The 15281-nt window shown below is 47.1% G+C and overlaps 1 protein-coding gene across 6 annotated transcripts in view; it reads left to right on the forward strand.

Moving 5' to 3' along the window:
- Nucleotides 1-14060, forward strand: part of PTPRH (protein tyrosine phosphatase receptor type H) — a 28959-nt gene extending 14899 nt beyond the window's left edge. For 2 of the 6 annotated variants that reach the window (XM_083580198.1, XM_083580199.1), the window contains exons 9-19: nucleotides 1433-1696; nucleotides 3014-3095; nucleotides 5319-5366; nucleotides 5552-5642; nucleotides 6411-6501; nucleotides 7269-7345; nucleotides 8461-8595; nucleotides 9628-9750; nucleotides 11364-11524; nucleotides 11875-12010; nucleotides 12651-13202. In XM_083580198.1, coding sequence (XP_083436324.1) covers nucleotides 1433-1696; nucleotides 3014-3095; nucleotides 5319-5366; nucleotides 5552-5642; nucleotides 6411-6501; nucleotides 7269-7345; nucleotides 8461-8595; nucleotides 9628-9750; nucleotides 11364-11524; nucleotides 11875-12010; nucleotides 12651-12788 — 1346 coding nt within the window. In that variant the 3' untranslated portion in view covers nucleotides 12789-13202. Of the gene's footprint in view, nucleotides 1-1432; nucleotides 1697-3013; nucleotides 3096-5318; nucleotides 5367-5551; nucleotides 5643-6410; nucleotides 6502-7268; nucleotides 7346-8460; nucleotides 8596-9627; nucleotides 9751-11363; nucleotides 11525-11874; nucleotides 12011-12650 lie in introns of all 6 variants that reach the window. The other 4 variants (XR_014540726.1, XR_014540727.1, XR_014540728.1 and 1 more) reach the window with 4 other exon arrangements.
- The last annotated feature ends 1221 nt before the right edge of the window (nucleotides 14061-15281 follow it).

Consider the following 15281-nt stretch of genomic DNA (forward strand, 5'->3'; position numbering starts at 1 on the left):
TCAACGGGGAGCTACACACACACACACACACACACACACACACACACACAGTGAAGTGATTCAGTGGCCTATGCTACAGATTAGTAGAGGGAAGGTCTAACCCAGCCACACACAGATGTTGAGCCTCACCGCCCCCTCCCCCCCATCCCTGATTGCTTGTTGCTGAATCAGGCTATTGGTCCATCTTACCCAATAATGGTGGCTGGTGCTCACTAGTGGGCAGAAGGCAGGGAGCCCAACACCAGGGGGTGCCAGAGAGGAGGTGGAGGGTTCGCTGAGGGGGACCAAACTAGGATTCATTGCCTCTACCTCTCACTGGCTCTCTGGCTTTCGCCTCTGCTTCTGCTTCTGGACCTGCTACTATTCCTCTGCATCCAACCAGTCCGTGACATACATTTCCTAGAGCAGTTTAGCAATCACTACTTCCATCCAGTGGTGTGAATGTCGCCTGATATCAGGCTTCGGGGAATAGGACCCCCAGGATCAAAAGAAAGAGCGCCTTACCAATTAGTTTCTTTAATAATCACACTGAGAGACAAAGGAATGCATATCTCTCTAAAAATATGGTCGTGCTCCCAGTAAGGATTCACTCCTTCCGTCCCCATTAATCAATGTCACTCATATGTCGGGTAATCTGAGCTTGTTGCCAATGAGCTCTCTGTTCTATCACTCTCAAATCCCATCTAGTCTTAGGCGAAGGGGGGGGGGGCAGGAATGCTTTCCAAGGACACTGAATCGGCCAGCTCTCTCTCTCTCCCGGTGTTTCCTCTTCTAGTTGTGCCTCACCCAGTGTTTCCCAGCTGTCCCCCTCTGGACCATGCCCCTCTGCAAACCACTGTTCTAAATCTATGCTGTCCTCCTGCCCATGGGAAGGTTCAGGAGAAGGGCGTCTAGTCCCTGACACCTGAAGTGGAGGAAGCTAACAGGCACTGCCATCCCCTAGACTGGTGGTAAACAGGTGATTCATTCCCTGACGCCCGGATCTGCTGCCCCTGTAGATCCTGCTGCCCAGGGTCAGCATAATAGTATCAACAACAATCATCCTATATTTAAATGGGCACCTACTGAGAAGATCCATAAAAAAGCAACTGTACCAAAAAGAATTACTGTGAAAATATGAAATATTCAAGGGAGGCGGCTCACCAGCCTTTATTCTTGCCCGGGGCACCATATTATCAAAGTCTGCCCCTGCCAAGGTGGTTGCCTCATTTTGTCTCATGGGTGGCCTGCCCTGTCTTTGGCAGATGTGGCCAGGGAAACCTAGCCAGATGGGCGGGGTATAAAGAATAGAATTGGAAACTTCATCCATTTCCTATTGAGGTCCTATTGAAAAAAGGATGGGATTCACATGTTTGTGGGCATGCAATATATATATATATATATATATATATATATATATACCCACAGTACTCTCTGCTTCCCACCTGCACAGAGCCAGACCATGTGAATAATTTGAAGTGTGATTCCTCCATGTGGGGCGACCGTCTGGTATTGTCCTGGACGTGCCCAGCCAGCAAGGTCAGTAAATTGCAGGTCTGCCTGTCAGACCAGCTTGTCCAGGAATGGACCATCTGCAAAGAGGAGACGGAGATTGACAACCTGCAACCCGCCTGGAGCTACTTGGTCCAAGTGCAGACGTTCTGGTATGAGCAGGAGGCAGCGTCCGCCCAGAAGATGTGCACCACCAGCAACGCAGGTGAGACACAACTGAGCAAGCCTTTCAGTGGCCGGGCTTTGTGTGAAGTGTGCTGTTTCAAAATGCTTCTCTTTCTGAATGACGGCACCCTTGGCGAACAAGTAACCAAACAATTAAACCCCTGTGTTGCAAACAATTATCAGCAATATCCAAGGCAACACGATGACCAAGCAATGCAGCAATGCAATATCAACATAAACTCTTTATAAAATCTATACAGAACATTGAACAATATGAAATATATGAAACTCTCTGCAAAACCAAATAAACAGAAATCTTATAAATCTCTGAAAGTCACAAAATGTGCACTCTTGGTGGTTTCTCTTGAAAACATAGAACCATTGCATTGTTGTACTTGGTCATCGGTGTTGCCTTGGATATTACTGACCCTTGGCGAACAGGCACAGAGCAGCCTGGGGTGAGGGGTGCGGGCTGTTCTATGCAAAATGCATGAAAAGGCTTGGGAGGGCTCAAAGCCATCTTAAAAACAGGGACCAGCAGCTTGTCTAGTCTGGCATTGTCAGGGTTCCGGATGCTGTGGACTCCAGTTCACATCAGCCCCAGCAGTCACTACCAGCCACAGAAGCAATGATGCTCTGTTTCTGTGGCCAGAGGCAGCAATGCTCCTGAATCCCGGTTGCTTGAAAGCCCCACAGGAGGCGAGGCTGCTCTTGTGCTCGGATTCTGCCTGCAGGTCCCCACAGCCACCTGGCTGGCCCCTGTGAGAATGGGGCGCTGGACCAGATGGGCCAACAACATCAGTCCTACCAGCAGAGCCTTTTTCGGGTCTGTCCCATTGCCTGCGACTTGATCCTTTTAAAATAATACAGTGGTACCTCGGGTTAAGTAATTAATTCGTTCTGGAGGTCTGTTCTTAACCTGAAACTGTTCTTAACCTGAAGCACCACTTTAGCTAATGGGGCCTCCTGCTGCTGCCGCACGATTTCTGTTCTCATCCTGAGGTAAAGTTCTTAACCCGAGGTAATATTTCTGGGTTAGCGGAGTCTGTAACCTGAAGTGTATGTAACCCGAGGTACCACTGTATTGGAGCCACCAGGGATTGAACCTGGGGAGTTCTGCATGCCAAGCAGGTGCTCAGCAGACCACTAAGCTGTGCTCCCTTCCTTTCCTGTGCACCTTCCTTCATTTATACTCTGCTTAGAATCATAGATTTTAAGAGTGAGAAGGGACCACGGGGTAACCGATTCCTGCACTGGTCACTTCCAACTTCCAACGCAGGGAGGACCACGAGTTTCCCATCCCCAACTTAGACATGCACACAGACTTAGTAGCAGCATTTTCTTTCTTTGTCTTTAGGGGTCATCCTTGAAACTCTGCTCCCTGTGCTGCTTTTCTCAGGCCTCCTCAGCCTGCTGCTCTTCTATTTCTGGAGGAAAAGGTGAGCAAGCTCAGTATCGCAGGCTTCTGCTGCACAGCATTATTGACCCCAGCAGGGGGCGGGGGGGGGAGCATCAGGGCGCTGTAACCTGAATCCGGAGGCACAAAGGAAAAGAAAACAAGCTGCGTTTATCGGCTTGTATTTTCCCCTGACGCATTTCCTCTGCAGGGGTGGGGGGCAAAGGGCCCGGCAGTGCGCTGAAGTCTTCTGTCCAGCTACAAAAAGTCGTAAGAGAACAAGAACAGCCCTCCTGGATCCGGCCAGTGGTCCATCTAGTCCAGCATCCTGTTCCCACTGTAATGAACAAAAATCTGCCCTTATTTCCTTATGGGGGACACAAGAGCCCTTATAGAGTCCTTACGTGGGTTCCCTATTGGTAGGAGAAAATAACAGAGGCCAACCAAAGAATATTGAGAAGCAAAGCAGCTAGTTAGCCTGATCTTTATTAAAGCTGTTGCAACAGGGTGCTCCCCTCACACGCAGGAGGACGGAGGAGGACCCAGAACAAAGGTGTGCCTGCCCTTATACAGACATTTTAAATTCCCTGCCCTGGAGCTCAAGACCACCCCTCCATACATCATACCTACATCACAGAAGGGGTGTAACCCAAGACCACCCTCCACAAACATCATACCTATGGTACATCACAGAAAAGGTGGTCTACAACAGAAATTTGAATGTTGTGGTTTTTCCTGTCTGCCAGGTTATCTGATAATGCCTTATCTGATTGCCTTTCCTGGTAGTCTGGCCATTCCTTTGAGATGGTGATTTCCCAATTCCTGAGACAATGGGAAGGTTCCCTCACTCCCTCCCTCCTTGCAGAGAGAACATTTGGTCAGTTTGGGAGTCAAAATGGTTTCAGGACGGTCTTCCTGTGCTGCTCCAGACATGTGGTCAACATATCTATGTACGTGCTTGGTTGGTACATTCATGAACATTTATATCTATATATATATATATAGATATATATGAGACCTTAAATTTTTTTATTTCACCACAGTGGCCAACCAAATGCCTATGGGAAACCAATAACCAGGACCCAAGCACCAGAGCCCTCTCCCCTCCTGGTATTCAGAAGTCTCCAACTGTGGAGGCAAAGCGTAGCCATCATGTATATAGGAACCATGTTAGCCATGACCTCCAAGAGTTAGTCCAATCCTCTTTTAAAGTTAACCATTTTGGTGGTCATCACTTCCTCCTGTGGCAGGGAGTTCCATAGTCTGACTGTGCCCTGCATGAAGAAGTACTTTTCTTTTATATGTCCTGAATCTTCCAACATTCAGCTTCCTTGGATGGTCACGAGTTCTAGTGTCATGAGAGAGAAGACAAATTTCTCTCTGTGTGGATTTATTGGGCGACGCAGTAATTTCCAAATTACAGAGCTCTGCTTATGGACTGGCGCAAAGGGCCTTTGATCTAGCGCCGTGGCTCCCCCAGTGGGAGGTTCGGGTACTGCAGGCTTCAATTCTATAGTGTCCTGTGAGGCGTTCTGATTAGAGATTATTATTTTTGGAGGGGGGGGAGACCACTAGGGTCGCCATATTTTGAAGAACAAAAGCGAGGACGCTATGACGACTCTCATTTTAAATACCCCTACTATATGTAGGCTATAAAAGCTGTGATATATTGCTGAGGGGGCCGGGCTGGATTTAGGTTTGATGAGGCCCTAAGCTACTGAAGGTAATGGGGCCCTTTATATGTCCAGCTGTCCTTTGTCAACAACAATGTGTCGCTGTTTTGTGTGCTGAATATACGCTATTTGGTAATTTATGGACCTAATAGGTATCTAAAGCCTTTTGCGCATAACAAAATATGTACATCACAGGAGCCTACACAACACAAAACACTGTTGCTATATGTGGGTTTTATTTGTTTTGTTTTTTATCTTATATTTTGGAAATGTACATCCAGGTTTTTTCCCTTTACATTTTTGGGGGGCCCCCAAGAGAGTGGGGCCCTAAGCTATAGCTTGTTTAGCTTATACAGTACATAAATCTGGCACGGGGGTGAGGCAGGAGAAGAGAAGAGGAAAGCAAATCTTCAGCCACCAGTTATGTCTATGTCTCATCCAGAAAGTATAGCCTGAGACATTTTGGCAAACTTTACAAAAATCCACCCGGACAGAAATTTTACCCCTGAAAAAGAGGACATGTCCTGGGAAAAGAGGACAGATGGCAACCCTGCCACTGGCAGACATTGCTTAGTTTTCCGTCTCCTTTGCAGGACGAAGAATGTATTGGAGAAACAGAAAGCAGATATGGGACTGCCTGGGTGAGGATGAAGGGGTATGGGGTGCATGGACGTAGCCGGAATTTATTTTAGCGGGGGCAGGATTTATGTTGGGGGGGGGGCCAGAACCGAGTTATCTGCGACACAATTGCTCAGTTATTTATGTATTGCCTGCTTAAACTTTGAGGTTTAAAGAGAGAACTGTTCCATCTTTTCCTCCCCTGCAGAGCCCCGGACTCTGTGCCCGTCTTGGCTTTCCCAGCTTACTGCCACGAGCGCTTCTCCAACAGCGGCTTTGGCTTTGCAGAGGAATACCAGGTACAAGGTTGCCGTGGCATCTGTAGCTCGGTGGGCAGAGCACCCGCTTTGCACGCACAAGGTCCTGGGTTCGATCCCCGGCATCGCCAGGCAGGGCTGGGAAAGAAAGGCTCTTGTCCCAAGCCCTGAAGAGCTGCTGGCAGCCAGTGTAGACATTATTGAGCTAGGTGGACCAGTGGTCTGATTGAGTATAAGCCTATGATACGTTTATTTAAAATTAAATCGCAGCGAAAATACTCTGCCATCCTTCTTTTAGATTGAAAAAGGTATTCCAGAAATTAAGAATAAAGCCCATTTTAAAGTACCCTACCAACGTAGCATTAAGCGTCTTCCAGACAGTGCTTTTTTTTTTGTATTTCTATTATTTTTATTGAATCTATTTGTTGATTTGCTTCAAGAAGATCTTTAAAAACTGAATATAAATCCCAGCTATCATAACAAACATTACTCTTGTGTGTCCTTTCCCTCTTGTTTCTTTTACTAATTAAATGAGAGCTGTTGCCAGATATAAGAGATTCCGGATCCTATTCAGCTACTCTTTTAAATATTTCGGCCATCGTTCTGTTTTAAATACTTTACATCTCCACTATTTAAACACTTTTCATATCCACTATTTTAAATACTTCGACTGCATTCTTTTTTCTGTCAGAATTTTTATATACTGCTTATATACATTTTGAGAAACAGAGAAGCACCTTTGGGTTCGTGCTTTGCTGAAGGAGTCGCCTTGTTTCGTAACTCTTTCTCTTTTCCTTGCCCACATAACAGCAGCTGCAGGACGTGGGGACAGGACAGCCCCAGAGCGTGGCAGAGCGGCCTGAAAATCAAGCCAAGAATCGCTACAGCAACGTTCTGCCTTGTCAGTTTCATTCCCCTTCCCTGTTTTTTCCTTTGTCGGTTGCGCTTAGCAAAAGGAGTCTGCTTTAATTTTGAGCATCTCACTATGGAGTGGTGGTTTCAGATATAACCTCAAAAGACCAGAGATTCAAGCAGGAGGAGGCGGGAGGGGTCTGTCATTGGTGCTTGAGAGCCACCTGACGCTTGACCCAGAATTCTCGGGTAAGGCAGGCTTTGGCTCAGATCAATGAACTTCTTCGGAAAACTTCTAGCCTCATTCCCCACTACTTCAGATAATTTTTTCTGGCAATGGGAGGAATGTGCATTGACTCTTGAGGGCTGGATTTTAATTAATTGTATTGTGATTTTATGTAAACTGTGTTACTTTTATTGTTGTTAGCCGCTCTGAGCCCAGCTTTGGTTGGGGAGGGCGGGATATAAATTTTTTAAAAAATATTATTATTATTATTATTCCTGCATCTGCCACTTTCTGACCCTCATTTGATATAAAAATTATTTGGCATACATAGTTTTTCCCCATTTTTTCTTCACAACAACCCTGTGATGTAGGCTAGGCCCAGAGAAAGGGAGCTTTTGACTGAGTGGGGATTTGAACCCTAGTCTGACGCTCTGACCACCACACCACACTGCCTCTGCGGCTCAACTTTATTCCTGCCACTTTTCAGTTATGTAAATCCATATTTGGTGCTGCTTTACTTTCAGTTTTATCCATTTTTCAGCTCACCCTCTCTGCTTTTACTTTTAACCCCTTTGGTTCCTTCTCTGCAGACGACCACTCGCGAGTTCAGCTCACCATCAAATCCGGAGACCCCAACTCAGATTACATCAATGCAAGCTACATGCCTGTGAGTCCCACCCCAGCTGCATTTTTGTGTGAGATGTGGTTTGGGACCCTTTGTGATTTACCCTTGACAAAAACTGTATAAGTTAAGCTTGGCATAGATTTGGGATTCAACTTTAGTACGGTATATTCTCAGCCCCCAATATATAATGCCAACTAGTTTCCAGTTTTCTCCCAGGGTTCATTAACCTCCCATTAATGAGCAACAATCTCATGGTTAGAGAGAGTCTGCTTTGACTTTGCACATCTCACTACAGTGTCACTTTGAGTACACTTATTCTCACTTTTTGTAGCTTGCTTTTAGACAAGCAATGGAAAAATTTTTATTTCAGCTAGCTTTCATGGGTTGCCATCCTTGTTTTGGCTCTTACTGCTTTCTCTGTCATTTTAAGAGCTGGTTTCATTTTTTTAATGACACGTTATTGCTGTTATGCTAGGGGCTGCACACTTGCTTTCTTTGCCATCCAGTCCCATCTACCCCCACCCAACCCCACCCACCCTTTGCCAAAGCCACCCAGCACCCACTTTCACCAAAAACAGCACCCCCTCCTCTCCTAAAGCTCACCAAACCTCTGTGTCCTGCCTTAGTTGCCTGCTCACTTGTCAGGGCTGTCTACCTGCCTGTCTCTGGTTCTGGTTCTGGTTCTCTCCTCTTCACCCTCTGACATTGCTGTGAGGCCCAACAGCTCTGGGAACCCACTTTCTCTTGTCTGTGGCAAAGCAAAGTGCAGTGTGACGACATTCTTGAATTGTTATTATATGTACAGATACTGCTTTATTTTTTGCTTAACAGCCACCTTGAATAAATATACGGAAAGGCAAGGCATACAAATGACAAAAATCTGGGCAACACTTCTATTAGAACAGCTGAGGGCAAATTGAGCAGGAGCTAGAAGGGGTGGTGTCCCCGTGTATGTGAATATTAATGGCATGTGAATGTGTGTGTGTGAACCACAGTCACTGTTGAAATGTGGCCTCCTTCAGCTTCCCACCACATAAAGTGGCTCTCAGTCTAAACAAGTTTTGCCACTCTTCGTTGTGACTTCATTGGATTTCCCATTGATTCCGTACTAAGGTAAAACTCTCTCTCTCTCTTTCCTTCCTCATTACTCACTCCAGGGCTTCGAGAGGGAAAAGGAGTTCATAGCAGCCCAAGGCCCACTGCCTGGGACACTGTACGACTTCTGGCGCATGATATGGGAGCAGCAGATCGTGACCGTGGTCATGCTCACTAACTGCGCCGAGAACGGACGGGTGAGAATTGTGCCGTTTGGCTGGGAGTCAGGAAACCGCTTGAACAATGTTCTGCCTCTTGGGGGGTGCCCATTGGGGGGATGTGGGTGGCGCTGTGGTGTAAACCCCTGAGCCTCTTGGGCTTGCCGATCGGAAGGTTGGCGGTTTGAATCCCCGCGACAGGGTGAGCTCCTGTTTCTCTGTCCCAGCTCCTGCCAACGTAGCAGTTTGAAAGCACACCAGTGCAAGTAGAGAAATAAGTACTGCTGCGGCAGGAAAGTTAATGGCATTTCCCTGTGCTCTGGTTTCCGTCACGGTGTCCTGTTGCGCCAGAAGCAGTTTAGTCATGCTGGCCACATGATCCGGAAAGCTGTCTGTGGTCAAACACTGGCTCCCTCGGCCTGAAAGCAAGATGAGCGCCACACCCCATAGTCACCTTTGACTGGACTTAACCGTCCAGGGGTCCTTTACCTTTTACCTTTACTTGCCCATTCAAAAGGGGCAAGCCATCTCAGGCTGTAAAAAATATTATCTACTTTGGGGGTGGGGTGTTCAAAACTAGTTTTTTTCAGTGGGATAGAAATCCCCCCTCTCCAGTACCTGTGAGATTGATCGCTTCTTCCTCCTTAATCCTCTTCAGTGCCATCGTTTCCCCTGTTTCCTTTCTCCTTTATTAATTAGTTGCATGAGTCATCCCACCCCTTCAGGATGAGGCCATGATGCTAAGCAGCCAATTCGATGGTAGGTTGTTGATTGAGGGCAACTTACACAAATAAGCAAATCTTTCTTTTCTCCGGACATTTTTCTATGTTTGTAAAAGGCAGCAGATAGTATCAGGCAGGGAGCAGAAGTGTGGAGCTCATTCCAAAGAGCTTGCAGCTCCCCAGCTGCTGTGAGGAGGGTGTAGATGTAGACCTGGTCTACAGAGCCCTTGATCTGCAACAGCCCAACCAAGCCAAAGTTTGACAGTTGCTCTGCTCTTCCACAAGGCCAGTCCTTCCACTAACATTCTTGGCTCTCCCCTTGCCTCTTCCCCAACCTTCTTCTGGTCAGGTGAAATGTGAACGCTACTGGCCTCTGGACTACACGCCCTGCACCTACGACAACATCACAGTCTCCGTCGTCACAGAGACAATCCTCCCCGATTGGACCATCCGGGATTTCACTATCAAGCAGGTGACGGAGAGGGGATCAGAACCGCCTCCCCCGGTGTTCCTTCCAAATGGTTTCTGCCAGAATAACTGCCCTTTGAAGCAATATTTATCCAACTGCTTTATCACTGCAACTGAGGCTGTTGCCAATTCCGCAGTCTCTTTTCTCCAGCTTTTGACACCTGAGTGGTAGATTTTTGAGACCCACTCTGTTCTTGTTTTCTTAGTTTTCTGATCTTTAGTGTTGTATTTTAAATTGCTGGGGCACATCCTGGGACCTTAGGGTGAAGATTGGGAAGTGAATCAAAATGTTATTGTTTAATAAAGACGACGATGATGATAAATAATAATGGTGATGATATTCGTGATAATAATGGTACTGGTTGGCATAATTTTAATTAAAGATATCCCTTTAAAAATTGTAATAATGAAATAATAAATCCTTCTAATTGTGAACTCAACAAAATAAAAGGGAGTCACTGAGAGACAGGGAAGTAATTAGTGGCGGAGCTTCAAGAGCAGGTAGGGGTGTGGGGCGTGTCCCAGGGGCATGGCGCAAAGCCCACAGGGGCATGGGGTGCCGCCTGCAGGGGCATGGTGCCCAGCGCAGGGGGGGCAGCAGCAATGGCACCCCACTGGGATTGTGCCGCTGGGGATGGTGCGCTCTCCCCACACCCCTCTTCCTCCGCCAGTGGAAGTAATCCCAAGGCATGCATAAGCCAAAAATACCCTTTAAAACACTGGGGGATGGGCAGCCTTATAGAACCTAGCTGAAAGTTGAAAAACAGTAATTATTATAATAATAATAATAATATACCAACCTTCATCCAAAGATCTCAGGGTAGTTTACAAGATAAAAATACAGAAAAAAGCAGGAAAATGAGGGCACATGGGAGAAGAAGGCGCGTTTGAGCCCCTTGCAAGGAACCCATGGCTGGCTTGCTAGAACCCTGAGTGAGAGCATTGCTATTAGGAAGTGTCACAAGCCACTGGGATGTGTGGACAACTGTTACCTTGTGTGGTGTCTTGTGTGGTGCAGGTGGCAGGTTCTGCACCCTCAGGAACCCCAGGCTGACTCTGCCCTCCTAGTTGGGTTATATGATGTTTCTGGGCAGGATATGAGAGAGGCTTCCTGATCTTGAGCCACAAGATCTTCCTGAATTCTGTTGTGCCTCCTGTATATTGGGTTGTTTTTGGCCCTGATCCCAGCTTGACCCTAGATCCTGCTTCCTGAAGTTCATCCTCCGGTTGTAGTTTACTCTTCTATCTCAACCGCTGGCTCGTCCCAAAGAACCTGATTTCCACCTCCTGGCCCAGCCCTGACAGCGGGCGAGGAAGGTACGCTGCAACATTTTGTTGCAGGTCCTACTTTGTTGGACACCAAGCTCAAGTGATTGCGTTTGGGAGCGGAACAGAGCCACTTCAAAATAAACTGCAAACGCCCTAGGTATACAGAATCATAGAAGTTTGGAAATAAAAACAAACAAACAAAAACTCTTCCCCCCCCCCCATGGTGTGACACTGACCTGAGAGCTTCCGCGGCTTTCAGGATGTTGAGGTGCCAATTGGAAAGAAACGGAGGTGAAACCCAGGGGTGGTTCTGAAGAAAGCGCCTGAATTGTGTGTGTGTCCCAACAGGTGAACCTATCTGAGGTCCACCTCGCCAGGCATTACCACTACACGTCGTGGCCGGACCATGGGGTGCCCAAAATCACAAGCACCATCCTTCACTTCCGAGACCTTGTGAGGGCCCACATAGAGGAGCACAGAGGTGCTGGGCCAGCTCTGGTACACTGCAGGTAAACCCAAGAGGAGGCGAAGAGAGGATCGGGACAGGGGAGAGCCAGGGAGAAGTGTAACCCACAGGTTCTGTGGACTGAGGCTGCGGAGGGACCACAAATGGCAGAGCTACTTCAACCCAGAGTGGCTTAACTACCCATAACGCCTCTTCCCAGGGAATTCTGGGAATTATGGCTCTGGGAGGGGAATAGGGAGTCTCCTAGCAACTCCCAGCACCCTTAACGAACTACAGCTCCCAGAATTCTTTGGGGCAGCCGTGACTCTTTGAAGTGGCATCATAGCGCTATAAATGCGTCGTGTGAATGTGACCTTGGTCTTGGTTGACGCTGTCCTCTCCTTCCCTCTCCAGCGCAGGTGTAGGCCGGACAGGGACGTTCATCTCCCTGGACTCCCTGCTGCGCCAAGCCCAGGTCACGGGTGAGCTTGGAGTCTTCTCCTTCGTTCGGAAGCTGAGGATGAACCGTCCGCTCATGATTCAGACCGAGGTGAGAGGCTCAGAATATGTCGTTACGTGAAGCAGATCTGTCCTGAACAAGCAGTTCAAAAGCACACCAGTGCAAGTAAATAAATAAATAGGTACCACACTGGTGGGAAGGTAAACAGTGTTTCCATGCGCTCTGGTTTCTATCACTGTGTCCTGTTGTACCAGAAGCAGTTTAGTCATGCTGGCCACATGACCCAGAAAGCTGTCTGTGGACAAACGCCGGCTCCCTTGGCCTGAAAAGCGAGATGAGCGCCGCAACCCCATAGTCACCTTTGACTGGACTTAACCTTTTACCTTTAGTTACTAAACAGCTTCCCTCTGGGTCTCTTTGGAGACTTCAGTTCCCTGATAAACGACTTAAGAGGAGGCAGGCAAACATCTGGGCCATCCATCACATCTGTAAAAAGGAGCACGACCTATTGATTGGGGGCCTCTGGTTGACCCCTGTGAGGTCAGGATGCTGGACTAGATGGGCCATGGGCCTCATCCAGCAGGGCTCTTTTTGACATAAGAAGTTCTCAAAGCTGCCCTGACAGAAAGCTGAATCTTCCTTAGCTATATATGTGGCAAAGCAAGTTGAAATTCTGTCCTCCTGGCAGTGCTCTAATCCCACACACCCTTAACACCTCTTTTCTCCGTAGTCCCAGTTCATCTTTCTTCACCAATGTCTCCTGGATGCCCTCCAGCCTCCTGCTCAGAGCAACAGTGAGAAGACAGAGCACACAGCAGTGTATGAAAACACCTGGGCCCTGCAAGGCTACGAGGTGTCCCGGGTGTGACAGCCTGTCTTCTTTGGCCATCGTCCCAGCAAGGAGGCCCATGTGCCCTAGGGGCATGGAAACCGCAGCAGACTTTGAGATGTGCTTCCCTAGGGAGGGAGGGACTGGTTCTTAGAGGAGATGCAAATTCACTTGCGATCCCTTCCCTGGCCCAGTTTTGACATGATTGTGCCAGCCAGCTGAGGAAGTGATGAGGTGTGTGTGTGTCTCCCTGCCCCCTTCTCTCTTTGTGGGTTGGAAGTTAAATTGCACGCGTTGTATCTGTCGGGAACATACGAAATGGAAATGTGGAGCTTAGGACTGAGAAGCTGAGAGGAGCCTAAATGGACAGATTTGCTCTTGCAGCGACCTGTCCTTTGGCTTTATGGGTGAAAAGCAGGTACAGAATTTTACAAATAAAATGAAATAACTGATCAGCACGCATATATCTGAGGATACGACTGTGGTAGCTCTTCTGTAGCTGCTCTGGAGGCAAATGGTAACTTCAAGTGTGATAGAGTGGGTGATTTTTGGTGGGGAAACATAATGGGGGACTGGGACAAGCCCCCCACTGCACCACTCTATCTCAGGCTTCCCAAGGTAACCAGAAGTAGAGGAGGAGAATCGCACACACAGGATTCAAAGATGTGCTTAATGTCACCTCTAGATTGACCAGGGGTTAAAGTGGGTGGGGGAGAGCGAAAGAAGATGCACCTAACAAATGAAATTAGCAGGATCTATCATGAAGAAACTTATAATAAGCTTAATCAAAAGCAGGGAAGCCTCCAAGTAGCGTTGAGAGCAAACAATGGGCGATGATTGGCAACCACTTGTCCTATCTATAGGAAGGCAAACCCACTTAGCTCAGTTGGTTAGAGCATGGCGCTGATAATGCCAAGGTTGCAGGTTCAATCCCTGTAAGGGCCAGCTGCATATTCCTGCACTGCGGGGGGGGACAGACTAGATGATCCCTGGGGTCCCTTCGAATTCTCTTATTCACCCCAAGAAGAAATGAATTCAACTTTGTCTATAAGTCCACAGCATTGGACTTGAGAGCCAGTGTGGTGTAGGGGTTAGTGTGCCGGACTATGACCAGGGAAAGCAGGGTTCAAATCTCCACTCACTGGATGGCCTTGGGCTGTTCACTGCCTCTCAGCCTAACCTGCCTCACATGGTTGTTGTGAGGATGAAATGGGGAGGAAGGAAACCATGTACTCCACCTTGAGCTCCTTGGAGGAAAAGCGAAAAATGAATGCAATAAATAAGTAAAAGATAAAATTGACTAAACCACAAGCAGATTAAGTGGCCCGCATGTTTGTTGCATATTGACAGTATGGTGATGAAATCCACTGTAGTGTTTACAGGAAGAATCTTTGATTCAGGAGCCTTTGGTTCAGCCATGAAGCTCACTGGGCCTGCGCCATCTCATGCCCACTGTTTTGTCCAAGCTGAACCTACGTACCTCCCAGGGTTGTTGTGAAGATATATTGAGTAGAGGGGTGGGAATGCCATTCACAAAGTCCTGAGTTCCCTGGAGGACAAGTAATGAACAAAAGCAGAAGGGATTGGAGAGGATGAAATTATTCCCCTGTTTTCAAAATATTTCTTGTATCATCCCAGAGAGGCGATTCTCATTTGCCGTAGGAGTGCAGATTCTCACAAGCCCTGTGCAGAAATCCCCACAACAACCAGAGCCAAGATGAGGATGGCAGCAGCTCGCCCACATGATTTTCAAGGACAGGTCATACAAAGGGTGTTGGTGCAAATTCAGTATGAAAATCCTCAGTAGATAAAACCTCCTCATGGCTTCTGGTATTCCAGATGCCTCGTCTTCTCAAGCTCATGCCTTGAAGCCCTGTCAGTTTCCCTCCCATCACAAATGTCAACAGCCTCTCTCTTCCTGGACTTACAAGTCATTGTTTATACAAATTAGGGCTGTCGCCAAACCGAAGAAATTTTACAAATGGACACCCCACTGATTGTAGACTTTGCTGGAGGTGTAGGATTGCAGCCACGGCTGGATCACTGCGTGCATTTGGGTCAGCTAATCAGTTGATTAAATCTACATTGATTTGCGTATGAGTAAGCCAATACCACAGGGGGAGCATAATTCTGATTTATTTTGGGTTTTTTAGATGGTTTATTTGAATCCACTTATGAATCACTTCCAATAAAAGATCTCAAAACAACTTCACAGCAAAAACAATCTGCAGTGAAAAACAATTCCATATGTAAAAACAAAAAGGATGGATGGAGTATAATTTATTATACGGTTAAAAATGAACATACTCTATTTAATACAACAAATACTAACGTGGATAAAATAGAGAGAAATAAAATGGTAGGTAAACAAAACTGAAGATTTAATAACTTGAAAAAGAGATAGAAAGTCTATGTAGACCCAGTAGGCAAGAATGACTGATGTATTTCGTAGGTTGTCGTGTAAAATTTTGCAACTCATGCTGTAATCTTTGGTTTTCCGTCTTCTAGAAGTAAACTGGACAGCTCCAAACT

Source organism: Podarcis filfolensis (genome assembly GCF_964270895.1).
Source record: "Podarcis filfolensis genome assembly, chromosome: 13".
In the NCBI taxonomy this organism is placed as follows: domain Eukaryota; kingdom Metazoa; phylum Chordata; class Lepidosauria; order Squamata; family Lacertidae; genus Podarcis; species Podarcis filfolensis.